A 23,897-nucleotide genomic window follows, 5' to 3' on the forward strand; every position below is an offset into this window, starting at 1 on the left:
GGATTTCCATATATTTCTTATGAAAAAAACCCAGAGCTGAGTAGAAACTTTCAAATGCAATCATAGGAGTTAAGAGAAACATAAGAGATAAATAGGAGTAAGAAATGGGAAAGTAATATACAAAGATGAAGTATTTTCATTCTGATATTATTAGCAACATATGATACAATGTCATCAAGAATTACAAAATAAGATTAAAGAGGGCAGAGATCCTAGAAATGGTTTTGTTCTGTTCCAGTTATCTTAAAAGAAGAAGGAAAATGGAAAAACCAGTACATTAGGGAAGAAAGGGAAAAGATGAGTGGAAGAATTATATCTCATATTATCAAGGGTGTGTGTGTGTGTATGTGTGTGTGTGTGTGTGTGTGTGTGTGTGTGTATGTATAAAAGATTATGAAGAAGAAATGAGTAGGGGAGTGGGAATCCCTTGAATCTCACTTTCATATGAACTGGTCATAGGAAGAGTTTGGTGTAGAGATATATTCACAGTAGTACAGAAACAGAATGAATTAGAAGAGAGAGAAGAGAATAGAGGGAAAATTTAGTTATAAGCTAAATAAAGTCTAACCTAGAGAGTGGATCATGAAGAGGGACTTTAAAAAGAAAGAATAGGAACCTGAGATTAGAGTCTGAGAGAAAAGGGGAAGAAAAGATTGGAGTCAGGGAGCTGAAGAAGAATTCTTCAAGCATTGAGCACTGGTGCTAAAAATAGAGCATGTGGGGAAACACATACATCTTTCTCATTACCTTCTTTTACTTTTTGAAAAGGAAAATGGCAATCAAAAATATAATCAAATGGAATGTAGAGAAATGCATAATTACTTATTGTAATTATTGTAATTATGAATGTAAATAGAATTAACTTCATCCACAAAGTAGAACAGGATAGCAGAATGAATTAGAAAGCAGAATGCAATTTATTTTTTTAAGAGACACACTTGAAATATATATTCACAAAATGTTGAATTAATAAACTGGAGCAAGATTTATTATGCTTTAATTGAAAACAAACTCCAGGATCACAAATATCATATTGGACAAGACCACAACAAAAATAAACATAATTAAAAGATATTGCCAGGAAAATTACATTATGCTGAAAAGTACCGTAGATGATGGATTAATATCTATTTAAACAAATATTGCTTAATGGAATAATATTTCAAATCTTAAAGGAAATGGGCAGGTAGGTGATAAAGTGAATAAAGTATCATATCTAAAATCAGGAAGACTCATCTTCCTGAATTAAAATCTAGCCTCAGACATTTATTAATTGTTTGACCCTGGGCAACCCACTTAACCCTGTTTGTCTCAGTTTCTTCTCATCTGTAAAATGAATTGGAAAAAGAAATGAAAACTACTCTAGTATCTTTGCCAAGAAAATCCCAATGGGGATACAGTCAGACACGACTGAAAAGCAACAAATAATACTTAAAGGAAAAAGCAAATTATTTATAGAGAAAATATATTATAAAATACAAATAGTTGAACTTCACTGTGTTCCTTTTAGACCTAAACATATCTAATTTAAAAAAAAAGAAGAAAAGTTAAGGATCTGAATAGAATTTTGGAAAAGTTAAATATGATAGATCTTGGGTAATTACTGAGGGGGAATAGAAAAGTGTTTAAATATTTTACATTATAAACAAGTTAGAGGAACAAGGAAGAACATAATCTTTTATAGCTATGGATAGAAAAGGAATTTATGATAGAGATGATCACAGGCGATAGAATTTGGATTATACAAAATAAAACTTGAACACAAACAAAATCAATGTGGTTAATTTAGGAGGGAGGAAATTAATTGGAGAAAAAATCTTTGCAGTAAGTTTTTCTTAGGAAGGTTTTAATTATACAACATATATAGAATTTATTCAGATGTATTAGATAAGATCTGTCCCTAGTTAATAAATGGTCAAAAGATATAAACAAAGAAGGGAAGAAATTTAAACTATTGACAACCACATGGAAAACTGTTTCAAATCACTAATAATTAATGTAAATTAAATCAAGCCTGAAGTTCTACCTCTCACTCTTATAAGATTAGTAAAATTAATTTTTTTAAAAACAGAAAATTACAAATGTTGGGAAAGTTGTGGAAAAACAGGTACATTAATTTACTATTGGTAGAGTTGTGAATTAATATAGCAGTTCTAGACAGCAATATTCCCTAAAAATGACCAAACTGTGTATAACTTTTAACCTAGAAATACTATTATTATGCTAATATCCCAAGGAGATCAAAGAAAGATGAAAAGTACTTGCAAGCAGAAATATTTATAACAATTTTTTTTTGTAGTGGCTAAGAGGGAGGGGAATGACTGAACTAATTATGGCTTCTGAATGTAATGGAATTCTATTATGATCCGAAAATGTGAAAGGGATACTTTTTGAAAAATCTAGGATAACTTGTATGAATTTATGCAGAATGAGGTGATCAGATCCTAAAGAACAATTTATATAGTAACAGTAACAGTTAAGACAATTCTGAAAGAATTAAGAATTCTTATTAATGCAGTGACCATTCATGATTCCAGAGGACCAATGTTAAATTGTGCTACCTAGCTCCTGACAAGTGATAAGACTTGAACACATTATGCTGGAAAAAAATCTATTTTCAAAAATAGTGAAGGGTGCTACAATAAGATTCTTAAAACAATGACTTAAATTATCTAAACTGTCATTTACTGGGAAAAGTAAGGGGAACAAAAGCAACCAAAAGAAATTGGTTAGGAGATTGTAAATACTAAAAATTTATTAAACATATTATATTTGTTTCTTAACAAGCCAATTTCTTCCTATTAAAAATATTAAATGTAGGCAAAAAGTTTTAGACAAATTGACCAATAGGTGAATTGCCTCACCTCACAAGGTTTTAGGGGAATTAACTTTTAGTCAGTTTGTTTTAAGGTAATTAGCTTGCTTTGTATCAAACTTTTTCATTCTACATCAAACTAGATATTCACAGATCTAGGTCTAATTGTTTTATTTTTATTTTAAATGGTAAATTCATCATATTAAGAAAAACAGTGACTTATGCAAGTCATTAGATTTTTTTTAAGCTTTAGTTTTCTGATCTGTAAAATGAAGGAATTGGACAACATGACCTCAAAAGTCTATCTTACTCTTAAATCTCACGATCCCATGTTACACTAAGGCCTGATAATACCTTAATTTTGTCTGCCAGCCCTGCCACTAATTAATTATACTAGATGGCTAAATTAAGCAACGTTCTATGTTTTATTTTCTTCATTTGTAAAATTGGGAAGATAATATCTGCCCTACGTACTTCATAGTGTTTGTTGTTTTGGGCAAAATGGTTTTAGATGATGAAGGTAATAATGAAGCAAAAATAGTGGGTTAAATGCAGTCATTTACATAAAAGCTGTTTGAAAGGTAAAAAAATAACAATAATGCTTCAGTTATCTTCAAACTTGGTTTTGCAGCACTCTGGGTTATTCCTAATTAATAGGATAATGTACAGATAATGTGAACTTATTTTTTTTAAGTTCATTTTTATTTTTTTAAAATGCCATGCAAAACTTAGAAAGGAAAAATCAAGATTTGAAATCACACAAGTGAAAGATGTTATCACTGAATAATTTGAAAATCATTGTACCATACATAAAGATAAATTATGTTGATGATAATAATGCTATGAATGAAAGAATGAATCATTATTAATAAAAAGGTTGTACTTGTATATATAGCCTTGTAAGTAATCCCTTGACTTATGCAGGGCATTGTAATATTTGACAAATAGAAAAGAATGCTTCTTTTATTGGGACCTTCTCAGTAAAAGGAGAGCTATCTTTAAACTATAGCTTGATGTATGTTTTGAAATTGTTTTTGAAGTTTTTGTAATAAGAACATTTCATAGAACTTCCTTTTTTCCTTTGTAGGTACTACGCTGCTCTAAAAACTATGGAACAATTAGAAAACATATATTTTCCTCGGGTTAGTCAGTACCGGTTTTGTCAGATAATGATAGAAAATCTTCCAAAACTCAGGGAAGATATAAAAGAAATCTCCATGTCTGATCTCAAAGACTTTTTAGAAAGTATTCGAAAACATTCCAATAAAATAGGTGAAACAGCAATGAAACAGGTGAGATAAACAATAAAATAATTTTCATCTAATATGTTATTTTAAAGTCAGATGTTTTAAAGTCATTTCTTATGAGAGTTATTACTATGATGTTCTCACCTCTTGTCCTTCTGAAAATAGTGTTACAGCCAAAATTTTTTTTGTTAGTTTCTTAATTCTTGTTTTTCAATCTTGACATTCTTTCTTATCTTATTTCTTATGTAAACCTGACTCTAGCAATCATATTTTTTTTGTTCTGCAAGTATTAAATCAACAAGCCTTTAAACACCTATTTGCCAATACTGTGCTAAGTGCTAGGAGCATAAAAATAAAAAAAGAAGCAATTTTTGTTCTCAAAGAACTTACATTGTCATGTAATGCCGGAGAAACGGAGTAGAGATTAGAGAGTAGTTAATAATTTATTAAAAGAAGAGATATACTGGGACCAAATGGATCCGTGATTTGGTCCCAAGGCTGAATGAGACTATCCAAGAATCCAACAGCCAATGAGAGTTCTCAATGACATATATACAGATGGCTCAGACTCGGGGTAGATTGAGGCGGGGATGGAATCAGGGTGCTGAGAGTAGGAATGGGACTCTGACAGGGTGGGGTGAGCCTCTGGAGATGAGATGACATAATCAGGAGGAAGCACTTCGAACATGGGGAGAGGCATCTTGATAAAACTTGATAGCTTGGGATGGGGAGAGGCCTTCTGATATTCTAAAACATAAGATCTTTTATCCTTAATAAATATTCTGATAAAGAGGGAGGGGAAGTTTTGCAGGACTGAGTTTTGAGACGCAGAGAAACTGAGTCAGGATTGGGTCAGGATAAATAGGGAAACTGAGTCAGGAGAATAAAAAGAACTGTGGCATAACATTCCCTACTCACTCTCTTCTGAATATTCAAATCATTGCATTACCTTTCTCTAGAAGTTTGACCAACCCTATGTAAAGCAAATAAACCAAACTAAAACTATAAAAATGCAAGGACTTATGGCAAGGACAAGTCTCTCCCTGATAACCCTAGAGTTATTAGCATCAAACAGCATTCCGCAGCCAGAGAATCCAGTTTGGGATGGACAGTTTGCTGTGAGTTAGGTCTATGGCCATTTGTGCATTAACTCAACCTCTGCTGAGTAACAGTGCTCAAGACAGTACTGCTGCCCATCCTAAGAGGGCACCCCAAGTCTGTCAGGGACTCCAAAAGAGGGAAAAAGTGGGGCCTGGAGTAGCTCCACCTGTCCCTTCTGATAGAACCAGAGCTGCTACTAGGAGACAGATTTCTGAGCAAATTATGCAGTTAGACGCAGGCAGGCAACCCTGAACTATTATCAATACTGCACAGTCCTTTTAAGTATGCTGAAATACTAATTGAGGAACTGGGGTAACAGGAGTGGAGAAACAGATCAGAGAGACTGCAAGTCTCAGGATAGATGTCTGATTTCTAGTTGTTTCTAAAAAATAATCTCCAAAACTGAGTCTGCCAGGGCAATTCTAGCAGAATAAGAGATTTCAAAGTTAAAACATAACCAGCAAATCATAATCCTATAAATTTTAAGCAAGGAGTTAAATAATTTCCAATTCAATCTGAACTAATGAGATAGGGGGCAGTGCAGAAGTGCCTAAGAAAAATACATCAGTTTTTCCCAATTTCCTGACTATTTTCAACCATTTTCCTTCCTCCTTTTTTTTTTTTAACACAAAAAAAGAAATTATCAAAAAAATCAGAAATTCCACATATAAATCCCAAGAGTGAATCACAATTCCTATACATAACAGACTAGTATAGTAAGTTTCCTAAAAATCCCTCAAACATACAGCAATAGTTAAACAGTTTTAACAAGTTTTAAACACAGTGATATAATTAAAATTTTTAACAATTCAACCACTTTCTCACTCCCCAATATCAGTCCAAATTACATCAGGAGCAGTGATCTCAAAAACTGCTGTCTGCTGAAGAGAGGGGAGGGGCTCCTGCTACCAGAGCTTCAGATGGACTGATCCATGTCTCAGAAGCAGGTCAATACCTGTAATTTTGACCAAAATCTAGAAGAAAAAATGCAAATCTAACAAATGAAGGTTAGAACAAACTGATACAAAATGTGAAGAGGCCAGTATGAATTGGCCAGCAGCTTTCCAATAGATAAAATAGCAGTTAGACTTTTGTCCTCTCATTATTTAGAAACCTTAAAAAACCTGAATATCCACAGACACAAATATTCAGTAACAGATAGATGACCAGGATAAATACCCATTTGCCAAGTATTTAGGATATAATGTAACCATTATTAATTAATGTACTTAATCATTACATAATTATATGTAATCATATAACCAGGAATAACATATAATCAGATTGGAAATAGCAAGGCATGACATAATTGAATTGCATTAACAGTTTATATTGACCATTGCTCTGATCATAGAAGTTAGTTATAGGAAGAAAAAAATGCAGATTTACAACTGTAACAAAAGCAATTAAAACTTAACTTTCAGCAAAACAGGATAAAATAGCTTTAATTCATTTTTACTCCTGTTAATTCTCACTATCAGAGGGCAGAGCTTTAAAACTCCCAAATAACATTAACTATAAATCCAAAGAATTTTACTTCTGATAATAAATTCTATTAACCAAGTTTCAGATATTTACCATAACCATATATATAACCATATAGAATTTTTCTCAGTAAGTTCACTACTTATATCTAAGTAGATGTTCCCATAAGTGAACATTAAACATACAAATCAGTTTGCTTTTAAAAATACCCAATACATAGACAAATATTCCAAATTACATATTGTCCATAACAAAAACATTTTCAAAAGGAAAAAAAAATATTATTTTCAGAGGCTCTTTAAATGACCTCAGGATGACCTAATAGAATCAACTAAAACTCAGAATATCCTACACAGAGCATCCTAATATCACATAAAAGAATCCAAGAGATTCTTAAAAATATTAAACTTTTAGAAATACCATAACTTCATATTGATAACAGTAATAAATTGGTTTCAGTAAGTTCACAAGTTAGCTTTTATATTTAACAGAAATATTTTCAAAAGGAGAAGAAAAAACTATTACTTTCAGATGCCCTTTAAATAATGATAGGCATAACCTCAGGATACAGTCGATTAAACTTATACAGAATACCCAATTTTACAGAAAAGAACTTGAAAGATTCTTAAAAATATCAATTAAATCTTTAGAAATAGCCCTACCAAATTATAGATCAATTAACTTAAAATCGGGGCTGTCTCTTGAAAACTGGAACACACTTAATTTGGGGGGGAATTCCACCCTTCACCCTACTCCACCTCCAAAGAGACAGGGGGGAGGGAAGGGAGGCCAACCTTCAGTCCAGGCTAACTAGGTGCTCTGTAGCTGAAGTAGCAGAGAGCGGTGGGGGGAGTTTAATTTTCACCTTTGAAGACAAAAGATCCCTACCCCACCCAACATTTAAAGTAGCAGAAAGTAGTGGGGAGGGGGTTGGTTCCCAATTGACTTTTCCTAAGCTTCAACTTGGCTAGTGTTGAATCTTTAGAAAAGTCATACCTTAATTGGAGACAGTGACCCCTTTCAAGTAAGTTATCAGAACTTCACTCCACAAGTTCTTAAGTTCTTACATTCAAAGATAACTAAATCTAGCCTGCAAAGGCAACAGTAATTTTAAAATCATGCTAAAATTTCTAATCAGATGTTTTCTCCACCCAAAGTTCAAAGCAATTAGCATAAACTCCTTTTGTTCTCCAGAGGCCTTATCTAGTGTAGCTCCATTCAAGCCATATCTGAATTTAAAGTACCCAAATGCCAATTTTTAAGTTTAAAATCACAGTAAATTTCAACTAATTCCCAAATTTATTAATTCAGCAGAGCTTTGAACCAACAGGACAGACAAACAGCATACGGACATAAGACGCACAGCCAAAAACATGAAACAAAACATCTAACACAGACCAAGAACTATCTAGAAATTTGACTAGACCTGAGGGAAGTTGTCAGCTCCAGAGTCTTCTCTTCCAGAATCCAAACGGAACTTTTTTTTTTTTTAATTTTATTTTATTTAATAATAACTTTATATTGACAGAATCCATGCCAGGGTAATTTTTTACAACATTATCCCTTGCACTCGTTTCTGTTTCGATTTTTCCCCTCTCTCCCTCCACACCCTCCCCTAGATGGCAAACAGTTCTATAATATGTTAGATATGTTGCAGTATATCCTAGATACAATATATGTTTGCAGAACCGAACAGTTCTCTTGTTGCACAGGGAGAATTGGATTCCAAAGATAAAAATAACCTGGGAAGAAAAACAAAAATGCAGATAGTTCATATTCGTTTCCCAGTGTTCTTTCTTTGGGTGTAGCTGCTTCTGTCCATCATTTATCCATTGAAACTCAGTTAGGTCTCTTTGTCAAAGAAATCCACTTCTATCAGAATACATCCTCGTACAATATCGTCGTCGAAGTGTATAATGATCTCCTGGTTCTGCTCATTTCACTTAGCATCAGTTCATGTAAGTCTCTCCAAGCCTCTCTGTATTCATCCTGCTGGTCATTCCTTACAGAATAATAATATTCCATAACGTTCATATACCACAATTTACCCAGCCATTCTCCAATTGATGGGCATCCATTCACTTTCCAGCTTCTAGCCACTACAAACAGGGCTGCCACAAACATTTTGGCACATACAGGTCCCTTTCCCTTCTTTAGTATCTCTTTGGGATATAAGCCCAATAGAAACACTGGGTATGCACAGTTTGATAACTTTTTGGGCATAATTCCAGATTGCTCTCCAGAATGGTTGGATTCGTTCACAACTCCACCAACAATGCATCAGTGTCCCAGTTTTCCCGCATCCCCTCCAACATTCATCATTATTTTTTCCTGTCATCTTAGCCTATCTGACAGGTGTATAGTGGTATCTCAGAGTTGTCTTAATTTGCATTTCTCTGATCAATAGTGATTTGGAACACTCTTTCATATGAGTGCTAATAGTTTCAATTTTATCATCTGAAAATTGGCTAGATGATGTCTTAAAAAAGACACCTAGATTTATACTCTGGAATGTCCAGAGTTGTGCCAACAGGCACACAGAACCAAATGTGTCTTTAGATACCAGGTAATGTCCCTTGCATCCAGAAGACCCTACTCCCAGAATTTATACCCATCAGCATTTTGTAATTCTGGGAATCTAGATGCTAGCATATAGACAGAACAGAACAGGTCTTAAGACTTCCAGATTTGCAGACTTACCCTTCTGTGGAAGTGTCCACCACTGGGATTCAGGCACAGTTATGGCTGGAAACTCTCATTCCTGGAGGCTCTGGGAAAAAATCCAGGGGGCTGGCCTCTTCAGGCCAAGAATTCAGATCCCCAGCCACCCTGAGACCCAAGGGGGAGATCTGAAAGTCTCTTAGCTCTAATCCTGCTCATTTTCTAACAGCTGGGTGGAACCTCCAAAATGTAATGCCAGAGAAACTGATCAAGATAGAAATTAGAGAGTATTTAATAATTTATTAAGTGGAGAGATTTACTGGGACCAGATGGATCCATGGTTTGGTCCCAGGGCTGAATGAGACTATCTAGCAAACAATTTTCTCAATGACATATATACATGTGGGCTCAGACACAGGAGGTAGACCGAGGCAGGGGCAGACTCAGGGTGCTGAGAGTGGGAATGGGTCTCTGACAAGGTGGGGTGAGCCTCTGGAGATGAGGTGACATAATCGGGGGAGACACCCTGGACAGGGGGAGGGGCATCTTGATAAGACGGTGTCTAACATTCTGATAGCTTGGGATGGGGAGAGGCTTTCTGATATTCTAAAACATAAGATCTTTTATCCTTATCAATTATTCTGATAAAGAGGGAGGGGAGGTTTTGCAGGACCGAGAAACAGAGAAACTGAGTCAGGACTTGGTCAAGGTAATTATGGAAACTGAGAACTGGCATAACAGTCAGGGGAGACACCTATGAAGTATATACACACATATAAAGTATGTATATAGTTTTATCTGTATAGTTGTATATCCCACATAAATACTTTATATATGCATATATATGAATATATTATGTATATGATATACATTCTTATACATGTATATGAAGAATAAATGTAAGGTAATTAGGGAAGGCACTAGCAGTTAACAAAATCAAGAAGAGTTTTGTATAGAAGATTGTGTTTGAGTTGTCTTGAAGGAAGTGAGAAATCTATGAAGTAGAGATGAGGAGGTATATTTCAGGCATGAATAATGGCCAATGCAAAGCACAGGAGACAGAATGCTTTGTGTGTTGATATTTTGTCCTATAGAAAATAAGGAGCTGCTCCGCGAGTTCAAGTTAGGTCATACCTTCATTTAAGGAAAAAACTTTTGACATCTGTGTGGAGAATGAATTTAAAATAGGGAGAGACTTAAGGCAGAGAGAGCAAATAGGAAATCACTGCATTATTTTAGATAAAAGGTGATGAGGGTCTGAATTAGGTAGGTGTTTGTATTAATAGAAAGAAGAGGTTGAATGCATGATACATAGAAATAGAAATGGCAAAATTTTTCAACTTAATGGATATGTGAGGTGGGAAGAGTAAGAAGTTGAAGATAGTGGTAAATTATTATGAAACTAGGTGAGAGAAGGAATAGTGATGAGTGATGCCTTTAAGAAAAAGAGGAGTTCAATAGAAGGATAGTTTTGGGGGAAGCTGGAGGAAAGTTGATGATCCATTACTTTTTAGATATGTTAAATTTGAATTGTCTCCAAGAAATCCAGTATGGAATATCCATTATTGAGTAGATGATGATTTAGGACTGTAGCTAAGTAGGGAGAATGAGTTTAGATATATAGATCTCTGCAATGAGTCCACCAAATAAGATCTTACAGAAAGAGAATAAATGAGGGCCTAAGTCAGAACTTGGGGTATACCTGTAGTTGGAATACATGATATGAATAATGTACCAGATAAAGAGGTCAAGGACTAGTCAGATAGGAGAAAACTACTATCTCAAAAAACCAGAGAGGGAGAATATATAGGAGGGGAGAGGTGGTGCATAGTGTCAAATGCAACAGAGGGGTCAAGAAAAATGAAGGGTAAGAAAAGAAATCAGATTTTTCAATTAAGAATGTTTTGGTAACTTTGGAGAAAGCAGTTTCAGTTGAATAAAGAGGTTGTAAGCTAGGTTATAGAGGATTGAAGAATGAGTAAAAGAGGAAGTAGAAGTAATGAACGTACAGATAGCTTTTTCTAGAAGTTTGGCTGAGAAATAGAAGAAAGAAGTAGGTTGTATGAGGGAATCATTTAACATATTTGAAGGCCATATATAGATCTTTCTAGATAGAGGCTGAAAGCTAGAGGAAAAGAGATGGTTGATAATCTTCTAGAGAAAATAAGAGGGGTTTCCTTGGCAAGGAAAAGAAAAAAAAGGACTTAAAAATATTATACACAGTTTTGTGTAGCTTTGTGAACGACTTCATTATTGTAAATATCATTGAAGTATTTAGGAATTAATAGGTACCCATAAACTTTTGTAGACAAAGATTAGCTTAGGATTATCCATATATCTGTTGAGAATTCCTTGATGAAACAGGACCAGCTGATTTAGGTGCTTTTCAATACCAGATAATACATGTCATGGATAGATACTTGAAAATTATTTAACATAAATTAAAATCAAGATGGTAAAATTTATATTTTATTTGCATTTATTTATTTCATCTTGACCTGTGGTTTTATTCATATGGGGACTTCACTTATATGAAACTTCCCTCTATCGATATAGATTGTCAATTTCTTTTTAAATTATAGTTTAGAGTAGCCTGAGGCACATGACCAGTAGTGAGTCAGAGATAGGCCTTGAAACCAGGTATTTTTGCCTTCAAATCTAGCTTTTGCTCCCCATGCTATTCCTTTTAAATTTGTTAAAATAAAATTACAAAGGTAGGGATTTAATTAGTTATATATGTAATCAGTTATATGTTTTATATATATATATTCCTTAAAATTAGAGAATTTTGCTTCTTATATCTTAATAATTTGTTTAGACATGTGATTAAGTGGAAATAAGAGCTAGAATCCTATCTTGTATAAGCTTGATTTTTTTTAATTTTTAAGATAGCATAATTTTAGATTCTCGAAAGTGTATTGTTGGTGAGCACTAAAAAGCAAGCTATTGATGTAATATTTGGAACTTAATCGTGTCATAGGGCTAGATTCTCAGGTAGAAATCTTTTTTTAAATTAAACCTTTTTATTTTCAAAACATATGCATGGGTAATTTTCAACATTAACCCCTGCAAAACCTTGTATTCCAATTTTCCACTCCTCCCACCCCTCCTTCAGATGGCAATTAATCTAGTATATGTTGAATTAAACATGGTAAAAATATATGTTAAATTCAATATATGCATACATATTTATACAGTTATCTTGCTGCACAAGAAAAATCAAATCAAAAAGAAAAAAATGAGAAAACATAAAATGCAAGCAAACACAGGTACAATTTATAGCAAAGAAGAATCTATTTATATATATTTTTTGAATATTTTCAGTTTTAGAGTGTCAGTGGAAGATAGATCTAAATATATGAATTTTTGCTATTAGTAAGAATGTATATAATTTATAAACCAGTTACCTAAATCACTCTTTTCTTTATTTTCTCCTCTGTGAATAATAATGATAATTACTCATATGTGTATGGTACTTTACAAATTTTTCTTACTAGAATCCTATCAGGATATATGTTTATTTAATAAGTTCATTGGGAGATAAGTTAATTTTGAAAATTCTTTATCACTATTTTAAGAAAATAATAAAAATGAATAATTTGTTGGTATACTTAATACATATAACCATAATTTTAAATGTAATTTTCTTATAGTTAATTCTTAGTTTATTTTGAATGGATTATGGCAAAAATTATTTCAAAATTTATATATATATGAATAATTAAGTAGTTTATTGACATATTATTATATCTTTGACCTTTGATATCTATAAAATAAATGAGATGAGAAAAGAAGAACTTAAGGCAAAACAAGAAGTTCCTAAAAATTTACTATCCTTTAAGTAAAGCTTTTCTTTTATGAATGTTGGGCTCAGAACAGTGTTTCTTCTCTTTAAGAGAGATGGTTTGGATATTTGTGGATGGATGAGGAATTAAAATGGTTCAAGGCAGAGATCAATAGAGTTAAAAGCTCTGAACCGAGAGACCTGAGACTTAAGAATATATATATATATATATATATATATATACATATATATATATATATATGGAAGAAACAAAGTCCACAATTAGCAGGTCCAAGGAAACCAAAGTTTTAAGAAATCTCATTCAATGGAAGTTGGATCAGGAGATCTACACTCAGAACTTCTGATTGTGATTGAGACAGTACCACAAATATATGAGATCAGGGATTGGGAGATTGAGAGTCCAAAGGTTCTTTTATCTGTGCTTATATAAAGTGGACCAAATGCTTTTATAAACCTCAGTTAATGTAAGGACCTCCCATTCTGTTTTTGGATTTCAGGGTCTTTTCTTGTTACTACCAAACAGGGGTTCAAGAAGGGAGGGGAGAAAAAAAATGTGGAGGATTTGCAAGGATGAATGTTGAAAACTATCTTTGCATATATTTTGAAAATAAAAACCTTGTAAGAAAAATAAATTTAATTCAGTTAATAGTAGTAAAGTTGCAACTTATCTTAGTCATATGCTAGTTTGTGACCTAGAAAGGGGCAACTGTGTGCTCAAATAGTATTTATTGAAATAATGAATGAATGAGTGATAGGAATCATGGAGAGGGGCATGCTTCTATAAATGAACACATTTGAACAATCAGGATTGAAAAAACAGAAACTGATGGAAGACAAGATCAAAATCTGTAAGATCATAAAGGTGTAGATTAAGTAAACATGGACTTGTTCACTGAATCCTGAAAGAGCAAAATAAAGTCCTTGTTGGAACTTAATTGTTTAAACACAAATAAAAAGTAGTATTGTTTCTTTCCTAAAAGGATATTAAATTTTTGAGTCATGTTAATAATAACTTTGTATAGTGTTTTTTGGTAGTTAAAAAGCATTTCATATACATTATCTCATCTACTCTTTACAGTAATTCTGCTAGCTTGGTCATGTAAATATTACCGCCTTTTTAAAGATGTGGAAATCAAGGATGAGACAAATGAGGCAACTTGTCCAAAGTTACATGGTTAATGGTGAAGCCAGGATGCAGACTGAGACCTTTTGATTCCAAACCTAATACTCTTTATACTACATTGTGCTGACTCTCTAATTTAGAATTAATAGAACCAAAAAAAAAAATTAAAACATTTGGATCAATTTATGATTTACTGAGCCATATGGCTACTAAGGGAACTTGGAATGTGCCTGATTAATAAAGTTGATATTAAGGAGGTTAGCTCTCTTTCACAAAATACATCCTTTGGGGCTAGTGGGAGAACTTGTTAATGCACCCTTGATTGCTTGAACTATAATAGCAAGGGCACTTGGTTCTTCATTTAAGGTATAAATAGAGACAGCTAGGTGGTGGTGTATCATATTAACAGAGATAGCTGGGCCTGGAATCAGGAAAAAAGGAGATCAACTCCATACCTAGAAACTTATTTGCTGTTTGACTCTGAAGAAATTACTTAATCTTTGTTTGCCTCAGTTTCCTTATATGTAAAATGAAAATATAGCAGCTACTTCTCACTGTCGATGTGAGAATCAAATGAGATAATTGTACAATGTTTAGCATAGTGCTTGGCATATATTAAGCACTATATAAATGTTATCATTATTATCGTTATTAAAATTGGATATTTTCTCACATACTTGCAAGTATTTGGACCCATTAGTAAAACTTGAAATAATATGCATTTTAACATGAATTGTTTTTTTTTTCTGAAATAGGCTCAGCAACAGAAAATCTTTAATGTTGTTCTACAGAAGCAAAATAATACAAATATGAGCAGAACTATGTATATAACTAATGGAAAAATTCCAGAAGAAAGTAATGAAGTAAAATCAACATATGCTTTTGAGGAAGAAGATGAGAATGAGGAGGAGGTGAATATATTTCTTTTTTTACATGTCTGCAGTTGAATATCTTTTTGTGTATGGATTATATGCAGGATGTCAGTCTTCTGTTCAGGAATCCATTCTCTTGCCCACTACATTAAATCTGATTTTTTCCTTGTTTAGAGGGCTATAAATAAAATTGGCCCCACTCTAAATATCCAATTTTATTTTTCACTATTTCCAAATATTCATTTTCCCCAGCAGTAAAATTATTCTCCTCATTCTACTTGAAGTCATCTTCCATTTGCTTATAACAATCATGCAGTTTTTAGCATCCACATCTTTGTTCATGCTGTTCTTCTCTATTAATCTTTTCTTCAAGGGATTGATCGTCATATCTTTATATGAAGTTGATATTTTTTGAGTGCTTCTGACTACTCTGGTTTCTTTTTCCTTTAAGTTCTTTGTCGTCATGTAATTATATATGTGTATATACATATAATCATGCATATGTACTCTACATATCCTATGTAATTATGTGTATATATGATATGTATATATAATATACTGTATTATGTATACATACTACACATATAATTATATATAGATACATGGATTACATGTATATAATTATCTATACTATAACATCATCACATTTCATATTTGTTTTAAAAATCATTTCTTGTATATTGGTTTAGTCTTCTTAATTAGATTGTAAATTCCTGGTGGCAGATAATTATGTCTTAATTCTGCTCCTTTCCCCTATTTTTAAAGAATTCCCACACTTCTGTCTAGACATGTAGACACTCAAATATTTTTGATTGTTAAAGGAGACAATAGAAATACATGTATTCTTTACCATTTATGACACAATATGTTAAAGAAGGATGGAAAGGAAGAAGAGCAGAGGAGAGATTATACAAAAATGCACATGCAAGTGGGTATTCAATAGATTGTACTGAATGCCTTATGAGTTGAATAATATCAATTTAATTTACTCCTAATTTGAATGTAGTGGGTCCTATGAGAGAGTGAGAGTATGACCTTCACTACCCAAAATTAAATGGTTTCTTTATGTGTGAGTACTTTAATACTTGCCTTTCTATTCCTGATATTTCTTTCAGTTCAATAGTTCCAGTAAACTCTGATCCTAGAGGTTTTATTGCCACTTGAAAGTCAGCAGGGCAAAAGAGAACTCTTGAATGTTTCTGAAATCTTCCTCATCTTGTTTTGTATCTCTTTCAATGTTGGTAGAATCTTATTGTCATTGTGTGGTTTTGGATTTTTTTTTTCCTTTTCCAGCTTCTGTTAAAGACCAGGGTCAGGTCTTAGCTAATTTGTTTCCAAATTTAAATTATTCCTATTTACTCTTGCTTTCAACATTCCGATGCAGTTTGTCTTATAGGTTTTTTTTTAAGGTATTTAAAATTAAGATTTGCATAGCACTTTAGCATCATGGCACTGAATACTGCAAGTACTATTGTCTTCATTTTATACATGAAGAAACTGAGACTTGGAGATGTTATATGACTTATACCATGGTCACATAACTACTGAGTATTGGTGGTAGGATTCAGACTCAGGTCTCTTGGACTCCAAGCCCAACACTCTATCCTACACTGTGTTGTTTCTCATAAATTGTGCCCAAAATGATTTAGTAATTGAGCATGCTAGTTTTACCATGTTCTTTCAGAACTTCATTATTTAATAAATACATTATGTATTTTCATCTATGAACTTTAATGTACTCTATCATTTTGGGGGGCAACTAAGGGCACAGTTGAGAGAGTTCCAGGCCTGGGTCAGGAAAACTCATCTTCCTGAAGTCAAATCTTGCATCAGACAATTACTAGCTTAATCACTAGCTCGTGTGACTTTGGGCAAGTCACTTAACCCTGTTTGCCTCAGTTTTCTCAACTGCAAAAAATGAGCTGGAGAAAGAAACCAGTCCAGTATCTTTGCCAAGAAAACCCTATATGGGGTCACCAAGAGTTGGATGCAACTATTGTTGGATGAGTTGAATGAAGTGGTTGTAATTTTACCATTATACATTATCAGTTGTAAGACTTTGAAGAACTCATTTAACCTTGCTAAGAATGTGTTTCCTATTCAGTAAATGGGTATAATAATATTTGTGCTACCAATCTCACAAGTATATTTTTTAGGATAAAATGAGCTAAAATATGTAAATCACTTTGTTAATTGTAAACTCCTACACAAATGTAAATTACTATTAAGCATTTTCTATGTGCAGTCATCGCACTAAACTGCATGCTAGGGGAAACATAAACATATATGATTGGGTCTCTTTCCTCAATTAATTTACAATCTAGTAAAAATACAGATATAAGACAACTAGATGGTGCAGAGAGTTAGGAAGACTCATCTTCCTGAGTTCATATCTTACTAGTTGTGTGATCCTGGGCAAGTCAGTCATCTTTAACCTTGTTTTCCTTAACTTCTTCATTTGTAAAATGAACTAGAGAAAGAAATGGCAAATCACTCCATTATCTTTGCCCAAAAAATTCCAAAAGGGATCATGAAGAGTTGAACATGACTGAAACGACTGAACAATACAAAAATGAATATTTACATTATATGGATACATAGATGATATTTATGTACATGATATAGATATGTGATACATATATACATACATGCATGTTATTTCTAGTTTATTTCTAGTATCTCTCATTTCATTATGAGCTTCTTAAGAATAAGAATTGTATATATGCTCAATTATAAATATTCTGTATCATCATTATCCAAAGTAATAATAAACCCTTTTTTATATATGTCATTTGTATAGGAACAGACCTAAGTTAAAAAAAAAACCTCCTCATAATTTAAAATAAAAGGGACACTAAACATATAAAAATCAAGCCAACAAATTAAACAAAAGAATAAATAAGAAGATATGATATTTACATTATACATGGTAAAGGTAAGGTTAAATATTTGATGACAATGGATCTCTGAATGTCTGTTTAAAAATTCATTAATCTTATTGAGATTTGCTTATTATATCAAGCAAAGACCCATTCTTAGTAATTTCATCAATTTGACTAGGGAACTCATAAAATTAATCCAGGATTCTTGTGATCAACTCCCTTATTCTGTAGTATTATATAGCATTTTAATATTTCTTTCCTTTTTCAGGTATTAAGTGTGCAGGATCTTGTTGATTTTTCACCTGTTTATAGGTGTTTGCATATTTATTCATTTTTGGTAAGTACTTTTCTGATAAATATATTTGTCTTTAAAAATTCATGACCCCTGTTTATTATATTAGTAAATTAAGGTGAATTTTAGTCAGTTAATACCTACACTCATAATAATAGTTCACTATACTCTCTCCTAAATCACAAAGCGTAGTTTTATAAGTACAAAGTTGAAGGAAGATTGGAAGGGGATAGAGAACAAATAGTCATTTCTATTATTTTGTTAAAATGTATGTTATTATTTTAAATAAAAATGTAAATAGTTTAGAAAACATTTTGCCAAGGATAGAATTGATTGGATATATTGTAGAAGGGATTCTTATTCAGCTTTGGGTTGACAAAGGAGTTCTGACTCTTAAGCATCTTGGATTCTATGATGTTTTCTTTTTATTTAGAGTTCAGTTCCACATAATTATTTATTTGTATTTATTTAGAGTGTTATTGTATTTGTATTAGGAACTTTAAAAAATAATTTTATAAACTAGAAAACAGTTTTTGTTACTCATTTATGGATTTTCTGTGTCACTTTAAAAAAATCAAAATGACATTCTTCTATTAGTATACTTCTATACAGCTTTCTTCTGTTATCATTTTGTCTGTGTTTAAGAAATGTGAATTGATTTTAACATTAAGTTTCCAGGATACATGTATTTTATCAGTGTGGGCATTTGCTCGCATTGATACAGTGCCTCTTTTTACCTTGGGTAGATAGTTTTTGTAAATGGTAATGACTGAAAAATTTTATTACCCGGTGGCCAATCTTTCAGTAATGAATTCTGGATTTAGGCAGGTTTTTTATATGATCTGTTGTTAGGCCTGTATCTTAAACCTTTCCAGATTGATTAGACCAAAATATAGGACTACTTCTATACCTGAAGTATATCTTTAATGCAAACCTAGGGGAAAAAGTTAAGGAGTTAGATATCATCTCAAATATTTAAATTAATTTTAGAATATAGCATAGATTAGAGTCACTAATTATCCTATCTTTTAACAAGTAAAATTAGTTGATTGCATTATTTTAGGTAAAGTAAATGAGAGTAAAAAATAAACTTAATTAACTGAATCTGAAAATAAGATGGGTTTATGTAATTTAGGTAAATCATTCTGTATCCTAAGAAAGTATTTTTGGCTTTTTTATGCTCAATAATTACTTGAAATTTTATATATTTTTGTTTTCAAAGTATTTCCTTATTAAAAAAATTTTTTTTTTTTTTACATACTTTCACGATAAAGGTCTCTCCCACTCACTCCACAGTGGCTAGTTCAACTTCTTTTCTTTTCAGGCCTGCCATGACACTATTTTGCTCCTATATTATTGAGTGAGAACTTTGCTTTATACATTACCCCAAAATTAAGTCCATTCCCTTAGAGCATTTTCTTTTTCCATTTTCCTTTTTCTCACATTCCTTGACATGTTCCCTTCCCCTTCCCCTACTATTTCTCTTTCAGTCTAGTGTCACTTCTTGCCTAGACTAGATATTACCCTTGAATATAAACCTACTTGACTTCTCTAGCAGATTGCCTCTATAATGATCCTTCCCTTCTTTAATCAATCTCTTCCAAGTTGGAATTATGATTTTAGATATTAATTTAATATTTGTTATTTATAGCACTACTTGAAAATAACAAAAATATACTTGATACTCTACAGTTTGAGATTCTAACATTCAGGGAGACCTTATTTTCATTTATTCCTTATTTTCTGATGAGTCAGATTTTGCTGCAATATAGATGAAAATCATTTTGTGTAATCCTGGTAATGAATATCGGTTGAGTGGCTGTAAAATACATATACTCTCCTTGAGGGTAGGGACTCTTATTTTTGTCTTTGTATTTCCTAGTGACCAGTACAGTGTCTGACACATAATAAGTACTTAATAAATGCTGGTTGAATTGAACAATTGAAAATAGTTCTATATTTATATGTATTTTCCTCCTTTCTTCCTTTCCCCTCAAATATTTTTAGTGTTAAACTATTTAGAGAGACAGACATTTTTACATTGTTCCCAGAGCCCTAGAAATAAGGAGCATAATTTCCCTCCATAAGGTACTTGAATATTGTCATTTAATATCCGCCTAGCTAATTAGAATTTCAAAGTTCACTGAGAAATGTTTAAATACAATCAGTGTAAATATGGTACTGACTACATGTCCTCTTGGGGTATATAACCTCTGTCACATTAGCAGCTTATAACCGATTTGAAATCGTGCTTTCTATAAATTTATAGACCTTACAAAGCAGTTTATTAATTAGCCAGCATGGAAATCAGTCAACTAGCATTTTTCAATAAGCACTATGTGCCAAATACTGTGCTAAGTCCTGAGTATAAGATCTAATTTGTCCACCAGATTATGCTCTGCTCAAGCTACCATTTCCCACATTGGTGGCAAAGAGATTACAATATTTTCCCTGCTGATTAGAAGGTACTCACCTCTAAATTCTTTACCTACTGTTCTATTTTTTTGTATTTTGTATTTTGAGGCATATTAGGTGTAAACAGATCCTATGCAGTTAAAGTGGATAAGGTGATTCAGTGTTGATTTAAATGTATGAAACTAAAAATTTAACTGTGAATTAGGAGAATTAGGGAAATGTTTATATAGCTCTACCCTTACCCTGTGTCTGGGAGACTACTTAGGCAAACCACACTGTGACTACATGTTTTATTAAAACATGATAAATTAAGGGGCAGCTAGGTGGTGCAATAGCTAGAGCACCAGCTCTGGAGTCAGGAGGACCCGAGTTCAAATATAACCTCAGATACTTAATAGCCATGTGACCCTTCCTAGTTGTGTGATCTTGGGCAAGTCACTTAACCCCTGATTGCCTCAGCAAAAACAAAAAAAAATGTAAGACCATCAAGCTATTTTGGGGTGCTTCCTCCAGTTATCTTTCTAAAACTCCTTTCAGTTTTCCCAGGCCATGGGAACTGCTAAGGGAAGGGTATGTATTTTCACCCTCCAGGTTGGTTCTGCAAATAGTGTAGAGAATGGGAGATGTGCTAGGAGTAGAAGGCTTCAGTTCACCAATTAGTGAGGTTTCATGTCAGCTGACAGTCCCACTCTGTGTTGGCTTCTGTTTCCTCTTTGACCTAGGACCAAGACACTGGTTTTCTCCCCACCTTTTCATCTGAAGCTTTCTAGGATCTCTTGTCAATTTGGCCTTTGCTTTTCTTGGATTAGGTTCTACGAAGCAGCCAATAGTGGTCATTTGCTCCCTGCAGCTTCCTGTCTCTGCTCTGACCTCATTCAAAGGAATAATAGCCTTACTGGAAGTGTCAGGTGAAAAGGAAGAGGAAATGGCTGACCTTAGGACCTCTAAATCCATATGGAGATCCTTCTACTCTCAAGTGTCATTGCTTTCCCTTGTTAGTATTTGATAAAGGCCACTCCATCCCAGGTGAATCTTCATTGTGGAAACATCATAACACTTTACCTAACAACAGTGAATGAAGTATGTGGGTTCTTTAGCTTCCTGCTTTTGCTTCCTTTAGTTAAAACAGAACCAGGAGTTTTAGATTTTCTTCAGTTATTTTTTTCTCCAGAGAATAAAATTTCCTTGTAGGGAACATACAAATAAACCACTTGGTCCCTTGCCTCAATCTGTTTTCAATTCAATTGAACCAATATTAAGCATTTACTGTAGGAGGTTGTAGATTCATAGAAGTCCCAAGTTCGAATCCTCATCCTAATATTTACCACTGTGTTTAGCCTGTGGAAGTTCTTTACTTTCTCTAGGGCTCAGTTTCCCCATCTGTAAAGTAAGGAGATTGGAGTAAAGAATTCTAGTTTTACATCCTATATTCAATGAAAGCCACTTTGCCAAAGTAATATGGATACAAAGACAGAAATGAAATACTTCTACCCTTGGGGAGTTTATATTGTTCTTGGGATGTGGTATGAACATAGATCATCATGTTATGGCTGGAGACTGAAGGAGGTAAAACAGAGAACAAAATGTTGTAGAAGACTTTCAGAAAGGCAAGAACAGGGAAATCAGTGAAGACTTCAAGGAGGAGGTATAGTAATTGAATTAAACCTTAAAATGAAGTTGGACATTAAAAATGTTCCAATGCCATTAATTCACATAATGCCAGGAAAAATCAGTAGAATAATTTTGACTGTTTTAAGATTGTGTCAACATTATTTATGAAAGACCTTAAAGGCAGAGATAACTTTTTCTATACAAAACAATATTAGTTTATATATAATACAAATGGAAATCCCTTAAAGGGATTTATTAGAATGCTAAAAATCTCATTGTGAGCTTGAAAACACATAATTTTGCTGTGTGTGAGAGGTAGGAATTTTATATAAAGAAATGATATATTATTGCCTTTTCAAAACTGAGAGAAGAAAGTAATAGAGAGGAAAGGGAAATATTAGTGAATACTGTGTTTATCTGAAATATCAATGTGTGAGTATATTTTTATCTTATTTCATCTCAGAACTTTTTATCTCTCCTGAAATTAATATTTGTTACCTATCCTAATAAAGAGGATAGATAACAAAAGTTGACTCCAAAATAGTTTGTTAAGGGAATATTATTACAATGATGTTGATGAAAATTATTTCTCTAGATTTTTGTTAAGATACGAAATAAGATCACCCTCTAGTGGTAAATATTGAAAAACAACAGTCAAAATCAATAAAATTTGACCAAGAGAGACACCCATATTTTATATATTGTGAATCAGATTATATATATATATGTGTGTGTGTGTGTGTGTGTGTTTATATGTATATATATGATACATATATATACACACGTATGTATATATGTGTGTGTGTGTGTATCTATCTATTATCTATAAAATGGAATATAGGAAGCCTATAGTATTTGGCTAGCTTCAGCCTGAGAGGCAGCCTGAGAGGAAGACTTAATTCCCCATGTTTAGAATGATTTAATTGGTCATATTGTTAATAGGTCTGTAAATCAAAGTTAGATAGAATAATTATATTTTGAATATAATGTGCACAAATACATCAATCTTCCTAGCACATGCCTTATGTTAGATAATTTGGGATAGAGTCAGTCTGTATGGGAATTTTTAGTTTAGGGTTTTGGTGTTCTTGTTTTTTACATTTTCAGGAAGCAGACATTTTTTGACCTTTCTGTAATTTATATAGAATAATAAGAAATCTAATTTTATTTTAGAAATAACTATCTAAAATGAAAGCAAGATAAAAAAGTTTACTTAATAAAATAATACTCAAGCATTGAATAAGTCAATGAATGTTTTATTTTAATTGTTTTCATATGATGAGATACTTTCTTCTTGAAGTTCTGTCCTTGGAACTCTTCTCCCTCTTCATCTCAGCCTCCTCACTTATTTCTCTAGCTTCTTCTAAAAGAAGCCTTTCCCTGTCCTCCTTAATATTATTTCTTTTTCTCTGTTGCTTATCTGTAACTTAAATTCTTAGTACCTTGTTTGTACTGTGATGACAACTTTGATACCCTTATTCAAATTAATAAGTATTTATTCAACTCAGCTCGTGAATATCAGGGATTGATTGTATTAGTGAATTAAACAGAAGTTTAAGATATATAATGCTGTTAGGATAAGAGTTAT

At 32.7% G+C, this 23,897-nt stretch overlaps 1 protein-coding gene across 5 annotated transcripts in view; it reads left to right on the plus strand.

The window, feature by feature from the left end:
- The window catches only part of EXOC6 (exocyst complex component 6), a 200,616-nt gene that overhangs the window by 47,476 nt on the left and 129,243 nt on the right, over positions 1-23,897 (plus strand). For all 5 annotated transcript variants that reach the window (XR_007951154.1, XM_051981659.1, XM_051981660.1 and 2 more), the window contains exons 6-8: positions 3,903-4,107; positions 14,993-15,148; positions 18,260-18,328. Coding sequence is in view for 4 of the 5 variants with exons in the window: in XM_051981659.1 (XP_051837619.1) it covers positions 3,903-4,107; positions 14,993-15,148; positions 18,260-18,328 (430 nt within the window). In the remaining variant the exon portion in view is untranslated. The remainder of the gene's footprint in view (positions 1-3,902; positions 4,108-14,992; positions 15,149-18,259; positions 18,329-23,897) is intronic.

Source organism: Antechinus flavipes, chromosome 2 (genome assembly GCF_016432865.1).
Source record: "Antechinus flavipes isolate AdamAnt ecotype Samford, QLD, Australia chromosome 2, AdamAnt_v2, whole genome shotgun sequence".
NCBI classification, from domain to species: domain Eukaryota; kingdom Metazoa; phylum Chordata; class Mammalia; order Dasyuromorphia; family Dasyuridae; genus Antechinus; species Antechinus flavipes.